Raw genomic sequence first — 16,210 nt, 5'->3', positions numbered from 1 at the left:
ATTCACTGATACATGATAAGCAGAGTTAAAAATCTGCCACGATACATCATACTTGCGCATCTAAATAGTAGTTCAAGATCAAAGCCTTCGTGGGAACCAATTCTATCATCTACCATAGTGTTCCCTAGGTCCACAGTCGAGACCTTCCGTTTCGTAATTTTGTTTATTACTTAACAAAATTTCTCAATTGCCAAAACAAAAATAAAACTAACAGGTAAGAATGAAATGTAACAACTAATTAACGGCTAAGTATGAAATGTAACAACTAATTTAACTGGAAGAAATATACAGCAAACACTAAAACAGATGAACACTACTATACTTTTCTCTTTCTTATGATGGGTGTTAGAAACAAAGTGAAAATCTTCTTGTTCCTACTGACGAGCTAATTACAGTGAACTAAAATTTAAAAATAAAAAATAAATAAATCTTACATAGTTTCTATTCTGCATTGGTAGGTGGAGCATCTTCCGTTTTTGACCTGTTAAGTGATTTCTGGGTTTCCAAGGTAGGAACATAAGGCGCGGTTGTTTTTTGAAAAAGATCAGCAGCGGCTTTCTCAGTTTCACGGGGACTCACCAATAATTTTTCAACTTCTTCAAACTTGGATGTGGCCCAGGGTGCTGTGCCCACATTCCCTCCACCACTCGGCGCATCTATTGTCAGCGTGGATACCTCGTCTCGAGAAGCATACCATGTGTTGCCACATGCAATACATTCCAACTGGAGACCATCAAAATAAAAAATTGTCAGAAGGCAAAGTCCACACAACATTGAGAGAAATGCCAACATATATCAAGGTTCTAAGATGAGCTTTCTCAATTATGACTTCTGAGGCCGTGTTATATCCCATTTGGTATTCCACTTCAATAGTTCAAAAAGTCCTATGAACAATGATGTAGCAGCATATTAGATTTTAATTGCAAGAACTCATTTTCAAGGGAAAATGAATATCATTGGAAAATAATTTCCATCATCCGATTGCACCTAGGAAAACATCAAAAAGTGAGTTGATTTTTAGCATTGTTTTAAAACTCGTCAACTCCAAACTTTACTGAGGACTCGATGCTATTAGGTTTCAAGGTAACTTGGCCCCAAAATTCAATGGAACCAACTCACAAGTCAATTCGCGAAATTATCAAGTCAAATTGGTTGAGTCAGCTCAAAAATACATATAGTCAAGTCGGAAACTCATCCGATCCATTTATAAATTGAGAACAATAATTAAATATTTTATTTATTATAACATATTAAAAATTATTGTTCCAATATAAATATTTATAAATTGAATACATTTTATTTGACTCATTCAAGTCAATTCATGAGTTGTCGAGTTGACTCGAGTCCATAGACATCCATGCTTAGTCAAGGTCTAAAACTATGTTTTTCAATTTTTTCAAGCATGGTAATTATCGTGAGAGAACAACATTAGGAGTTGGAAAATCATTTTCCCATGGGGAGGGACGAGAATCCATTTTCTCTCCTGGATGGAAACTAACTTTGGGTAGGAAATTGAATTCTAAGGAAAATGCATAATCAAATGACCATGCATTTTCCAAGGGAATTCATATGCCAGCCCATTTTCCATGCGTAATGAACAAGACCCTAAATGATCTCTCAATTCCTCGGTGATTTTGTTGGTAATATTGGTACTCACAATATTTTATTTATGTTGGGTAAACTGCAATTATGGCCTTCTTGCACAGAGGGTTCCTTTTACTGTCGGAAAATGCTGGAGTCCAATGTGGCAATTTTGTTGAACAAAGAATGAGGTGGGAAGAGATTCACCAAGGAAACTGTGATCTGTAGGAAATCTAGAATTCCACAGGAATGACTAGGAAATCTCTTCCTATCTTAGCCATTTATCCAGTATTTAGACATTTCTACATGTCAACGAGTCTCTCTTAATAGATTGAAAATTATTTACAAGTTTTGCCTCTACGTAATTTTCCACAATTGCAAGCTCACGATTTTGATCTCTAGGGTTATTTGTTACTTTTCTTGGAATTTGGTTAAATTGGGTCATGGGGTAACCTACCAAATACTATGGATAAAAATTAAGATATAAAAAGGAAAAAAAAAACAGAAACTAAAAGTGAAGTATTAGAAAAAGGATTTTGTTAACGTGTGCCCCAAGGGGCACAGGCACACGTTAAAGTGCAATAACTACAGTTTGGAAATTTTATTTTGTACCAAAAATGCCCTTAAAAAAATTATATTTTACCAAAATACCCTCAGATTCCAATTTCCACAGTGTATTTATTGCACTTTAATGGGTGCCCTAGGGGAAAACGTTAACAAGACCCTTGGAAAAAAGTAACAACCTGGTAGCGATCTCCACGTCCTCCTGCTTGAATAATGTCTGTCACACCCACTTTCTTCTCCATGCATCTTGAGCACCGGGCATCCGTCATCTGTTTTATATGCAAAATACATGCTGAGTACATACACAATGCATACAGAATTTCCAGCCAGCTATGACAAATATATGACTTAATGAGAAAGTAGTCACCTGCATGCGCTCCGCTTCCTCGGGCTCCTTTTTTGCCGTCTCCTCTGCTTTCAAACCATCCTGAAATGAAGAGATAATTCATTGAAATCTATTACAGATACAGAAGGTACTTAACAGGTAACCTCAACTCAAATTAGGAGTATATAAAAAAAAACACAACAATTTTAGTTTCAAATTGTTATGACAAACACCAATCTATTTCCTTCTTTTTTTTTCCTGATGAATATAAGATATATCGTCAAAAGAAGAAAGGGGGAGGTTGAGCAGACCTACCTCAAAGATTAAGAGAAACAAGAAGGCAGAACAACAGAACTAAAACCTGATCTACCTTTACACAGAATAAATAAGCTCCCAATGAAAAGAAAATTCTCAACAACAACAAATAAAACCCTTGAATCCCAAATTGCTTGCACAAAGAGAACATGAACCGCTGTACAAATGGCAACAAGGACAGTTCACAATGATATGATCGATAAAAAGTGCAATGTATTCCATGTCAACATGAATATGACACTAATATACAAGGGTTTGATGTTGCTCACTTGGGTGAATACTATATTAAATATTGTATCCCTTAGCTAAAGTGCATTGACCTATTTAACTAGAGTGGTAATCCCACAACATACTTGCTAGGAAGAGCAAGAAAAATAGCCCAGATATTATTTGCCACGTGATAATAGATAACAAACTGATTGATGCTCCGCTTGCCTTGCACACAGAAGAGAAATTAACAACGATCCTTTTTTTTTTCTTTCAAAACAATAAGATGATGCACTGCTGAGGTTTTTTCTGATGCAGTAGATGACGCCTTATCCCAAATATTTGGGGTCAGTTAAAAGAATCTTGTTCCTCCATTCCCCTCCATCCAAAGCCAAGTCAAAATCTAGACAAGACTTCACAACCTAGATTTTGGAATCCTAGGAAGGGGAAGAGGGAAAAGAGTAACATTTAGTATACAAGGATGCTAGCCAAAAGAACTTTTAATGAGAATCCATCAACCTACTTTTGAAAGATATCCAATCTGCATCTTACTTCTCAAAGAAAAGGTCCCAAAATAAGTTTGAATTTATAGCTCACCCTAAGACGAAGCCCAAGATAAACTGATGAAATTTCCCCACCTTGAAGAAATGTAAGAGAATCAATTAGAAAATGGATAGAAAAGATTACCTTCAATTCACTTGGCGTCATGTTCAGAATTACCGAAGCTTCCAATTCTTTATTCATCAAACGTCTAGCCAAACGTGCATTGTTCTGCAACAAGTTATCATATATATTCATTACAAGAATGGAACTTTTTTAAGGGAGGAAGAAAGAATAAATATTATGACATTATAAGCATCCCCAGCCACTGCTGAACTGCTGGTCCATTTACTACAGAGATTTTATAAATAAGGAAAGAGAACTATGAAGTCTGAAGGGCACTCTATAGAAGCATTTCAACAGAAGTATATGCTGGTACCATAAAAAATTCATGCATAAAATATAACTTTTGCTGAATCTGACAGGTTTAATCCTCTGCTTCAAAAGTAAATAATGGAAGTACCACTAATAATGTTTTTTGAAGGTATAGGCATGAGGTTTTCATAACATCAAGTGAGACATACAGACCTTGAGAGGAAAGAGATGAAAACCTTACGAAACCACCATTCATTAATATAATAAAAAAATGAGGAGAATACAGAAATTAGAATTCATCTTTGTCCAATTTCGAAGGCACTCAGGTATTAACTGCAAAATGAGTTTTGCAACATCTGTCCCAATTTCCCTTTCAAAATTCAAACATGTCCCTTCCTCTCATTCAAGACAAGGTTATTTTAAAAGATACAACATACTTATATGTTTGGAGGTGTGTTGCAATTTCAGTTTGATAGATTTATCTAAGTGAACAGCTGAGCATGCATCGCTATCGACGGAACAAGATGTGCCAAAAACTCAGGTGGGGAGACAGATGACAAGAAAAGAAAAAAAAAACCAGCAAAATCTGATCGATATCCTGCAATCAACAGCTGATAACCCTTCCCCACAAGTGCATGCTTGTGTTCAAATTTAAAGATTTACTTATCCAAAACAAAAAAAAATATGGAGGAAATCTAGTGTGGTGGTTGGGGGTAGTTGCCCTAAGACTGATTAAATTGAATAAGATCATTACATGTGGCACTTCTACAGTCTAAGCTGTGAGCCACACAGCAATATAAGCATATGCTTCATCTACACCTTGTCCGAAGAGTGCACATCATAAGATATGTCTACCTTTAGGATCATGTCTCGAGGATTTCTGTTATGGGCCTTGCCTCTGGTGTACTCCAAGGCATGAACCCTAAGAAAATAATTAAATTAAATGGGATTATTACATCTTAGGGTTAGACGCCCTAAGACTGATTAAATTGAATGAGATCATTACATGTGGCACTTCTATGGTCTAAGCTGTGAGCCACACAGCAATATAAGCATATGCTTCAATGTGAAGGCCTATGCTTCATCTACACCTAGTCCGAAGAGTGTGCATCATGAGATATGTCCACCTTTAGAATCATGACTCAAGAATTTCTGTTACAGGCCTTGCCTCTGGTGTACTCCAAGGCATGAACCCTAAGACAATAATTAAATTAAATGAGATTATTACATGTGACACTTGATCTGAGGCACACAAAGCAATATAAGCATGCTTCAACACAAGGACATACACTTCATCTACACCTCGTCCGAAGACTGCACATCATGAGATAAGTCCACATTTAGGATCATGACTCCAGGCTTTCTGTTATGGACTTATGGGCTTTGCCTCGAGGTGTACTACTAGGAATGAACCCTAAAAAGTTTTTAAAATGCTGTGGGGCTTAAATAGGTAGTGCTTATGGGCTCACTATTACGGGTTTTAAATAGGCAAGGCTTAAAACTATGGCCTTAAGTTGAGTTCTAACTACCAATAAAAAAAAGGTGAGTTCCAACTCAAGTTTGGTGGTTGGTCTAAGTTTTTCACTTGAAATAGGGTCATTAGGTTATTGACGCAACATAAGTTCAAGAACCTAGATCTAGGGTCCGTATATGTAGGTTTTTAGTACCCAATATTAGAAGGTTTACATCATGCTAAGCCCAAATGGAAGTGGACAAAATTTGTATAGTCAATATCATAGTTTCTTTTTTGATTAGATCATACAGGCCCAAGAGTCTAGGCCATGTCTAACTGCTTGTGGCATCCAACAAATTTAATCCCAATGACAATATGGCTCCACTCGATGGGTCACTCATGGGTGCTCTCATGAGAATGAATGTTAGTATACGCCCAAATAGCATTTGTATTGCGGGACTACTATCTTTAAATGTGCACAATAAGATAGGTTTCTTGAGATTGGGTCCAATCTTTCCTGTCTTATGAGTTAGGGGGAGGGTTAGCATTTTGGATTTTGATAACAGGTTAGAGCTTAAGTTCGAGCTCAAAGCCATGCATATCTAAGCATGATATGTGATGTCTATATACTTTTTTTTTTTTTTTGGTCCCAAGGAATAGGCCACAACACAAGGTCATGCCATGCTCATAAATGAGGATTTGGGCCCATGAAGACGACAAAATGATGCCTTGATAATGACAATCCTTCTCAAATCGATCATGTTATCCCTTCCCCTTCATTAGACAATACCTCAGGAATTCCAGGCTTCCTTTGTAAAGGATGAACTGATCAATCCATGTTTCTTTAACATTCTGAAAGCTATTTTGGATAAGTTTTAGCAGGGAATCATTTGATTTCCCAGAAGAAAATAATTGTGGACTTTTACGCTATTTGTAAATCAAGTAAGGAAATAGTTTGTCCCATGCTTCTTTGTTGTAACTTGGAGAGGGAGGCATGGAGTATGATCTTTCCTGTCTTATGTTGTGGATTATGCCTGAAGTGCGATGGTAATTCTAGCTTGATGGATATCTTATATTTCATCTCTTCAACAAATTGAGTAATGAGCATAACATCTTCTTCCAATGCAGAGAAGAACCTATGATGTGCTTTTCCCCTAGAAGAATAGTCTTATGATCCTTCCATTTGTTATATTTTTTGGAAATTTGGAACAAAGGGAATTGTTGTATTTTTCATGGGAAAGAGACTTAACATCAGAAACAAGGTTAGAAATCTTGTATCATTTAGTTGTTTCAGGTTTTCCAAAAACCCGAAATGGATGAAACTGGACCAAAACGTTTTAAAATATTCAGAACATTCTGAAACATTCACCATAAATTATTAAATATTAGTATATTTATTCATAAAAATATATAATTGAAAGTTACAATTAAAAACGCACTTTTCACATATACACATTAGAAATGCTTTGAAAATTTCCAAAAAAAAAGTAGCAACCTCAAAACACTGCATTTGATATGTTTCAGTATGCTCAAGGAAACATTCCCAAACCTATGAAACATTCCAAAATGTCCTAAACCATTCAAATTTCAAATAAAAGGTTTTTTACATGCCTACCAATGTGTTTTGCAATGCACTCCAAAACATATGAAACATTCCCAAATTGAAATTTCTCAATGTTTTGCTTTATTATGTTGGAAAAACAGAATGTTCCATCCAAGCATTCTGAAATATAATGAAAATTTTAATCATGCCTAAAGGTTTATCTTGAATATTAAAGCACTTTGTATCTAACCATGTAAAGCTCTTTTTTGTTATGATTTTGCATTAAGGTGGTACAACATTGATTTTGCACCTTGTTAGTTTTCAGTTTTTTTTTCCACGGTGTATTTAGGTTGTATATTCTTTCGGTGGTGTTTATTGCCACACTACAAATACTCAATTACCTATCACAAACAAATGCAAGTAAACAAAAATCATGCCATGGCAGTTAAAACCTACACTTCTAAGATATAGAATTATGTTGTAAGATAAGAATTATAGACCAAGTTCCAAATAGAAATATTAAAAAAATGGTAAAATAGCATTCGCACAAATAAAAGAAACAGACGAGAAATTTCCAAATCAATACTTCAAAACGAAATAATAAAAAAGAGAATCAAAACAACAGTTTGATGGTCTCCAAACCTTAAGATTGAACTGCATTTGGCGCATCTTTTGGTTATACTTCTGAAAATCAAAGCTAAGTGCATCATGTGAGGCATTCTCAAGAGCAACTACAGCTAAAACAGCATCTTCAGGCCAGCGAATGGTTCCACCACCCTAAACAGATCCATAAATGTTAATCAAGGGTCCTAGCATCATACCATAGTCACCAAGTCGAAATATGGGTTTAAAATGGAAACGGAAAACCTTGTAAAAAATGGGAAAGAAACAAGAAATAAACGGGGAAAAAACATATATATTCATAATGTGATGTATAAAAAATAAAAATAAAAACCATAATATCAAAACATTATCATCAAATTCTACATTAAATGGAGAACCAAGCAAAAACAACCATAAAGCCAAAACATGGTTTTTTTTTTTTTTTAATTATGTTTAAAACGCAAAGGTTGTGTTTAAAACATAAAGACGTGTTTTTTTTTTTTTTTTTTTTTGAAAAGCCATTTTTTAAAAATTGTTTTAATCGTTAAAGGTGCAAAACGCGTTTTATACGAGACTTTAAGAAAAACGGGAGTTTGTTTTTTGTTATTTGCATCATAACATGAACTGGATTAACTATTCACTACTTACCTTTGGGCTCCTCTCTTGGAATTCATTTGCAGTTTCTGAGCTATTGTTTCCCCTTGCATTATAATCCATGCAATTGGGTCCATCTTTTTCTTTATCATCCACCTGCATACTGTCCTTGTTGTCACAAGCAAACTGAATTCCTTGAAGAAGCCTCTCCAACCATTTGTCACGATAAGTATCTTTAGTTAGGACTCTGAATTTTGCCAAAATTGCATAATACTCTGAAGCATCATTTGCACAGCTTCCTGGCGTTTCTGCAATTGGATGTTGATCAGGTCTGGTGGTTGCATCATCTTCCCTTGAAACATCAAGGGGGATCATGTTTTTCTTTCTAAGAGCTCGTTTATTCTTCAATTGTTCTTCCAACTCAACCGAGGCATCTTCAATCTCAATATCAGGAAGTTCACCTAAACTCTCTCGAGTTTTTTGTACAAGAAGATCAATTTCATGCTGTTTACTGTCCTCATAATCTTTATCTGTTAGTTTCCAGAGTTTCCTCTCGACAGTATCATAGACCTTTTGTACAATAAAACCAGGATGCACTGAGCGACATGGAATTTGCTTGTTTAAGGGAACAAAATGCACCACACACTTATGCATTACAGACTCAGCTGGAACCTCATCACGGTGGAAACTATAAAACAGCTCCCTGGAATCACGTGCTTCCCAGTTTCCACCTCCTCTTCTATCTGCTTCTTCAGGCCGATAGAACCACTGCCCGGTAACCATCATTCCATCCTTAGCCTGAGTAATGTCCTGTGAAGACAATACCAGATTCCATATTTCAAAACTTAGCCCAAAGAAAAAGGATTCAATAAATCAAAATGACCATATGTAAATTTGGAAATTACAAAACAGGAAATATAACATCCAAGGTACAGTCAAAATATAAAAACGGTTCGAGGTTCTATATCTACAAATTGGGACAAAATTTTATAAATAGAAGATATTAAAGAGGTAGGAGGAGAAAGAGAAAAATAAGGTAATCTACCAAAAAGGAAAGTACAGTGAATGGAACAAGCAAATCAACTCATACTACACAACCTTAACAAAAAGTGATAATGCATGATTAAGCAAATAGCTTTCCAATGAACATTTAGGCATCTTTATGTAGAAGGAATAAAAAATTGTATGCAAGGTTGTAGATGAAGGGATGAAGCTCCCAAATTCACACTTCATGATTTCTCGTATAGGAATTAATAATAAACCATTCAAAATATTATTTTTTTCACTAATATGAATATGTGTGTGTGTGTGTGAAATGAACGAAAGTATATGAAGTGAACCTACAGAATGATAACTTGATAATGAAAGCAAACGAAGTGAACAGATTAGACAACCTTGACATCAAGTAGACTGAGAGGAGAACCCGGTGTCGTATCAAGTAGGAGGTCCCTCCTCATGATCATCATTCAACTTATCCTAGGTATTGGTGTCTGCAACACAGTCCTATTTCACCATTTTAACTCTATATTGAACCATATCCTCAGTCAAGGCATATTCCTTTATATATTTCCTCATTACTTCTACTATGTCATTTAAGTTCTTCCTCTTTCCCTCTTAGACCTTTGTCTTGCACCAACGCACACCACATTGGTGCTGTTCTTGGTCTTCCTTGCACATGCCGAAACCATCTAAAAATGACTTTCTCTTAATTTACCTCCCATTGGAGCTATTCCTTAATTTCGACAAATGTACTCAATTACAAATTTGTCTTTGATAGAACAATTGAATGTAAACAAAGGCCTTTTTTTTTTTTTTGCAAGGGGGGGGGGGGGGTCTTGCATAATGACATGCAATAGAAATCCTACATAAATTTAATAAAAGCCAAGCTACCCCTGGTACAAGTGCTATGATATATTAAAAAATAAATAAAGAACTAAGAGTAAAAAAATACGAGTTGTATTATAATTATAGAAGCAAATTGACACTTTTACTACTTTTTTTTATAAGTAGATCAATTGTATTAATAAAAAGACCAGTTGAGATAACCAGCCAAAGTTCAACAAGAGCATACATCACAAAATTAAAATCAAGCAACAAATTATCACACAATGCATCCCATGTTAATACAAAATCGTCAAAGAACACCCCTTTAAAATCCACCTCCAGTTTACTCCAAAAGAACATGATACCTAGCACCTCCATAATATTGTCTTGAAACACCAAAACCTTCCCATTGAAAATTCTTGTATTCCTTTCTTGCCAAACCACACCACACAGCAAAAGGGGTAATGGACCATAAGTACCTTTTGTTTCCCACAAAAGGATTTTTATTCCAAACTTGGAAAAGAGACAAAACTGAATTAGGAAAAACCCAAGAACAATTGAAAAGATACAAGAAATGGATCCAAATCCTAAGCACCAAAGGACAATGAATCAGAAAGTGAGAAATCGATTCCCCGCTTTTTAAACACAAAGTAAATCATTTACATAGCCTGCTTTATGTAAGATACTAGAGACGAAGGATCCACATGGGAACATCACTTTATGGCCCTCAAACTTTTTTCACTTCAATTCTGACTGTGCAAACAAAACAAAAAAAAGGATATCCAATCTCAATTTCGACAAGTGCCATTTTTTTACTTCAAAAATGACTTTTTGTATAAACTTTATCTGTTGGAAATCTAATTACACGAAGAAGACAGAATCAGTTGAACTAGAAATGGTGCATGAAGAGATTAGGATCAGGCTATCAGTAACATTAATTGGTCAAAAAAATTCTCATAAATGATTGGGATGGATTCAAAACACACGTTCTGAGACAATCAATTTCTTATACATATCCTGTTAAATCAAAAAGTGATAAACCAGAAGCGCATGGAAGAAAACTACAAACATCCAATAGAATAACACAATTGAATAGTAAAATTAAAGAAAATGAATCACCTTAATGATTGCAACATAAGGCTTTTGGCCTGTATCCTCAGGAGTTAAAAGAACAGGATCCTCCTACATCAAGACCAAGAAATTGCATGAAATGGATAATTAGAATAGAAGAAGCAAATTATAAACATTATCTTCAACTACACTTCACTACAAAAGTAAAGTAACAACTAGAGGGAACTTCAATATGTATCTAAAAATAAACTAAAATTCAACCAATAACATTTAGTGAATAGTTAGGAACAACAAACCAGTTGGCCACAAAGCCTTTTTTCTTCCCTATAAGTAAAAATTCATTACTAAAGGAGGTCAAGATGACCAACCCAAAAACAGAGAAACACATACCCAGAAAAAGCTTTAAGAGATCAAACCAATTTCCACCAAACTTATGGGTTAGCTAAAACGCAAATTTTTCAACACTATTTGCAAGCTAGAATTTTCAAGAGAGACCTATATATATAGGGTCATGTTCAAGGGCGAACTATTTGGCTCTCGAATTCCCCTCTCTAAAGTCTTAGCATCTAACCCTTTGTCCTCTTTCTTGTCCACTTTCCTCTCAATCACATCTCAGACTAATGATTGTGATTATTTTATATTTTGAATAATATAAACCTTGAATATATTGTGGGTCTATGATTACTTTTGTGGATATATGGATGCTATCAATATGGGTTTGGTGATTTATTATTGTAGTTTCATATGGGATTTTATGAAATAATATGAGAATTTCACTAAATAGGAACATTATACAATCCAACCTTAGGATGATTTTTTATTAAACTTACCGAAAATTTTGCAATTTTTTTCAAATTTCACCATTTTTTCCAAATTATTCCCGAACCTCACCGGTGACTATGCTTACAATTACTTGTCAAGCAAGCAAAAGTATTAATAGTGGCTGTTTTTAATAGTGTTAAAGGTCGAGCTATCTAGAAACAAATAAAAAAAAGGTGTGATGGGGACATCAAAGCTTGAAGAGTAGAGCTTTTTAATCTTTTATTTATATTTTCCAGTGAGGGACCTTATTGTTAGAATATCACAACCCTAGTTTATTCACAATTATGAGAATTATAAGGGCCTATGATTAATTCAGAGTAGTTGTAGGGGTTAAAAGTAATATAAGAGTTTTATTTCTTTCGTTTTTCTTTCTTTAAGAAACTCGCGGCCAAGCATAGTTAGTATTTTGATTTTTATAAATTCTTTTGACTGGTGCGTGGAGATCAAATCCTCATTTGATTTGGATTCTATTTTAGACTTTTAGTAGTCTAATCTTTTTAGGACTGATTAGGATCCTTATTTAATATTTCAGTTTTAGTAAGATTCTTAGATAGGTTTTCATTATATATGGCTTGTATTAGCATTTATTTACAGAGATTTTTTTGAACAAATATGGTTTTATTTTAGAGTTTTCTGGGTGAATTCTCTCTATGCAGTTTTTTTGTGTGATTCGAAGAAACTCATTGGTGTGATTCCAAGGTTTCATCATTCTATCCTTTATCTTTCTTTTATCTTCTTCTTTCTCAAATCTTATCTCTTTCCTATCTCCTCTGCTCACCTTACTAGCACATCTATCTGAGGAAAAAATTTTGGCTATGTACCAAAATAACATCAAATGGGCACAGGGCAAGTAGAGCCAGCTTTCCTCAACATCGAAAACATAAAATATTTATTCCAAGTATAAATATAGGGGCTGCTTGATTATCAACACTATAAACGAGCAAAAGCTTGCATACATAATCAATTATTAGATAATGCTAAACCAAAAAACAATTATTTCATAAACAATATATATATATATATATATATATATATATAGGGTCAGGTTCAAAGGACAACCATTTCTACACACATATAGACAACGTGTTTTGTCTTATATAGGCAAAAATGTTTGGAATGGACTGATTTTTTGTGAGGATAATCTCTGTGATGAGGGGATCATCCTGGCAAAAAATCATCCCATTCCAAAACTTGTAACCCCATCAAAATTGATTTACAAAAATTGGACGGTCTATAATTTTTCAACAAAAATTGGACGGTCTAGAAGTTTCATAATGAGCTGATTTTTGGCAAGGATGATCTCCTCATCACAGAGATCATCCTCACAAAAAATCAGTCCATTCCAAACATTTTTGCCCATATAAGACAAAACACGTTGTCTATATGTGTGTAGAAATGGTTGTCCTTTGAACCTGACCCATATATATATATATATATTTAAATAATGATATATAGAAATGCCCCTCCCTCACCTAATTTCATTTTAACACCCCAAAACCAAAATTATCTATTTCCCACTAATTAGTTTGACCTCTCGGAATACATCCAATCACCATCAAAATATTGTCAACAACGGGTCCATTCATGCATAGACACACCTATATGCGACTTCATCAATGACATAACCAAGCAAGGTAAAAAAAATCCCAATTGAGATATTATGATACACACATAACCTATGACACTACATACTAGATTGATAGATATTCAATGGCATAAACAAGAAAGATAGATGGACCAACAGAAATGTGACGAAGTAGTTGATGCATGGACAAGAAAGGTGGTGAGTTCTACAAAAATTGACTAAATAATAGTAAAAAAAAATAGTAGTAATAATGTTACATAGTAAGATTAAAAAATTTGAGAATGTCAGCGATATTCCAAAAAAGAAAAACATTGCTACATGCCTAAGTGGTTAAGGATTAAATTTGACTCATTCCAACAAGTCTAGGCCTTTTTGCATATTGGTTTAGGTTCCTAACTATTGGTATCAGAGCCAACACCACGACTCAGGTTTGAGTGACGGAAAAGGCTACCTAGGAGGGCTACTGACTACAGGAAAAAAACCCTGAGAAAAGCCTTGAGAAGTGCCTGAGGGATATAGGGTATGGGAAAACCTTGAGAAAAAAAACCCTGGGTATTTCCCCACCTAGAGTGAAAGCTGTCGTTGACGTCAACTGCGAAGTGTGGTGGTTTGTTACGTGCCTAAGTGGTTAAGGGCCTAAATTAGGCCTTTTGGCATATTGGTTTAGGTTCCTAACAAACATAATCCCCTCGTCTTTCTCTACTTGCTTGGTTAGTTTGCTTCAGCAATAGTGTGCAATAATAGAGATACTGTCAGAACCATCAAAAATATAAAAACAAAAAAATTAGGCAACCAAAAAAGAAATTCTTCAATTATAACCAATTTCAAAATAACGATAGCCAAACAGGGCTGTATTGACAATCTCAATAAACAGATACTTTCTAAAGCACGTAAATTTCCTATAAAAAAAAAATTGAAAACTAAAACTACATTAAGACAAGAAATTGTGCACAATTCAACTAGAGTAATGTGTTACGATTCTTATCATTGTAATGTAATAAAAACAGAAATTAATGAAAAACAGAGAAATATATAGAGAGAAAGAGCCAATTCGAGGTGGTTGAACCTCCTAAGTTCACAATGAACACTTTATCATTCAACTTGGGAGTTCTCAATGGAACAGTACAATTTATTGACTTCTCATGTCTACAAATAAGGAAATTAACAAGAGGTAATTCAGCATTTTCAGCTCTGAGATTGAGAGAATTATGGATAGATTTAGGGAATAATGGATTGAAGATAAGATCTTTCAAGGATTGGCATAAAGATAGGATCAATTAAAGAAGGCTTAAGAAGGTATTATTCTGACTTTAATGGGTAATTGGCATGGCTCAAGAGAAGCTTCGTAAGGAAAGTAGGATCTGGTTAGAATATGCATTTAGGAAGGTATGCGGTGTAGGTTGGATGTACAGGAATGGGAGTATGGAGGATAGGATTGGGTGTGTGGTATGGGTATCAAGGATGATGTGCGGGTACCAAGGATGATGGTGCACATTATTATGCAATTGATGATCTCTGATTTTAAAGATAAGAAATTTAGGTTTCACACGAAACAAACCTAAAAAAACCTAAACTTGAAAGATCAAAATCATCACAAAAACAGTTCCAAGATATTAAAAAAACAACCCAAAATCACAATAAACTTACAAGAAAAATTCGATTTCCATCGAATTCAAAAGCCCTATAGTGATTTCTCCTCCCTCTACCCTTTCCAGAGACCTTTATTACTTCACCGATTGGTTTCGCGTCTTCTTGAGGGCTTTCTTCTTTATCACTGTTTTCTGATTCTTCGTCTTTATGCTTCTTCTTCGCCTTCTTCTCTTTATCATCTTCGCTATCGCTTGTTAAAATATGTGCCAACCTTCTCTTGCCCATCGTTTGTGTGGGAAAATTTGTGAGAAAATGAGGTTTACCGCCAAGTCGAGGGTTTTTATTATGCAGATCGTGAACTAAAAGTCCAGAAAAGTACAACAACTTCTACTAAAATAACGTATATGCCCTTCCCTGGAATTCGCGTTAATCGTTGAATGCAACGATGAAAGATAATCTGTGAGTACTGTCAACAACAAAAATTGAGTAATTTAGAAAATCCCCCTGGAGAATTGGTGATATTAGGCTTACCCCCTTTGCTAAAAGCAATATTAGATTTGCCACCCTTGACTATAGGTCAATGTTGTTTTTTTCTCGATGATTTTTTATTTATTAATTTAAGTATTTGAAAAGTATATTAAAAAAAATCAAACATTTATCGTAAAATCATCAAGAAAACTCAATGTTCAACCTAATATTTCATTTTGCATCGAGATAAACCTAATATCATTAATTTTACAGGGGTGTTTCTGAATTATTCACAAAAAATCTATGAGCAAAAGATTTTTCGAAATGATCACCACTTTATAAAACTACCCTTATTAGGTTTGACATGACAGGCACTGGACAGTCTGAGCACAGTGACGAAAAAAATTTCGAGCAAAATATTTTTCAATATTTATCGCTACTTCTAGCATTAGTGCGTGTTAATTGACGTCAACACAAATCATGATTTTACAAAGAGAGATTTTATTGGCACTTATAGCACAACAATTGCTTATTAGTAAATTGGTATGTTATTAGTAAATGTTGGTGTGCCGATGAAAATTATCTTTTCATAACTCCCGAAGACATGATTGGTTCAAGTTATCTCGATAGATGAAGATTGAAAACCATGGCACAAATGCAGGTCACTACAAATAATTGTATTCAGTGAGTCCCTCCTTCTTCTATAAATTCCAAATCCCTAAGTTGCCACAAAACCCTAAATAATTTTCA

The 16,210-nt window shown here is 34.6% G+C and overlaps 1 protein-coding gene across 1 annotated transcript; it reads right to left on the bottom strand.

Moving 5' to 3' along the window:
• Positions 1–307: 307 nt before the first annotated feature.
• LOC147408020 (protein REPRESSOR OF VERNALIZATION 1-like) lies at positions 308–15,374 on the bottom strand. The gene is made up of 8 exons (XM_086436851.1): positions 15,050–15,374; positions 11,044–11,106; positions 8,155–8,910; positions 7,546–7,680; positions 3,680–3,763; positions 2,513–2,572; positions 2,325–2,414; positions 308–723 (listed from the first exon to the last, which is right to left on the bottom strand). The coding sequence occupies exons 1-8, from the start codon at positions 15,275–15,277 to the stop codon at positions 442–444; spliced, it is 1,698 nt and encodes a 565-aa protein (XP_086292977.1). The 5' UTR covers positions 15,278–15,374; the 3' UTR covers positions 308–441.
• Between the last annotated feature and the right edge of the window lie 836 nt (positions 15,375–16,210).

This window comes from Akebia trifoliata, chromosome 3 (assembly GCF_017979445.1).
Source record: "Akebia trifoliata isolate Shusen 1 chromosome 3, ASM1797944v1, whole genome shotgun sequence".
NCBI classification, from domain to species: domain Eukaryota; kingdom Viridiplantae; phylum Streptophyta; class Magnoliopsida; order Ranunculales; family Lardizabalaceae; genus Akebia; species Akebia trifoliata.
Note: the sequence above shows the minus strand (reverse complement) of the source record. Positions and strands in the feature narration are given on the sequence as shown.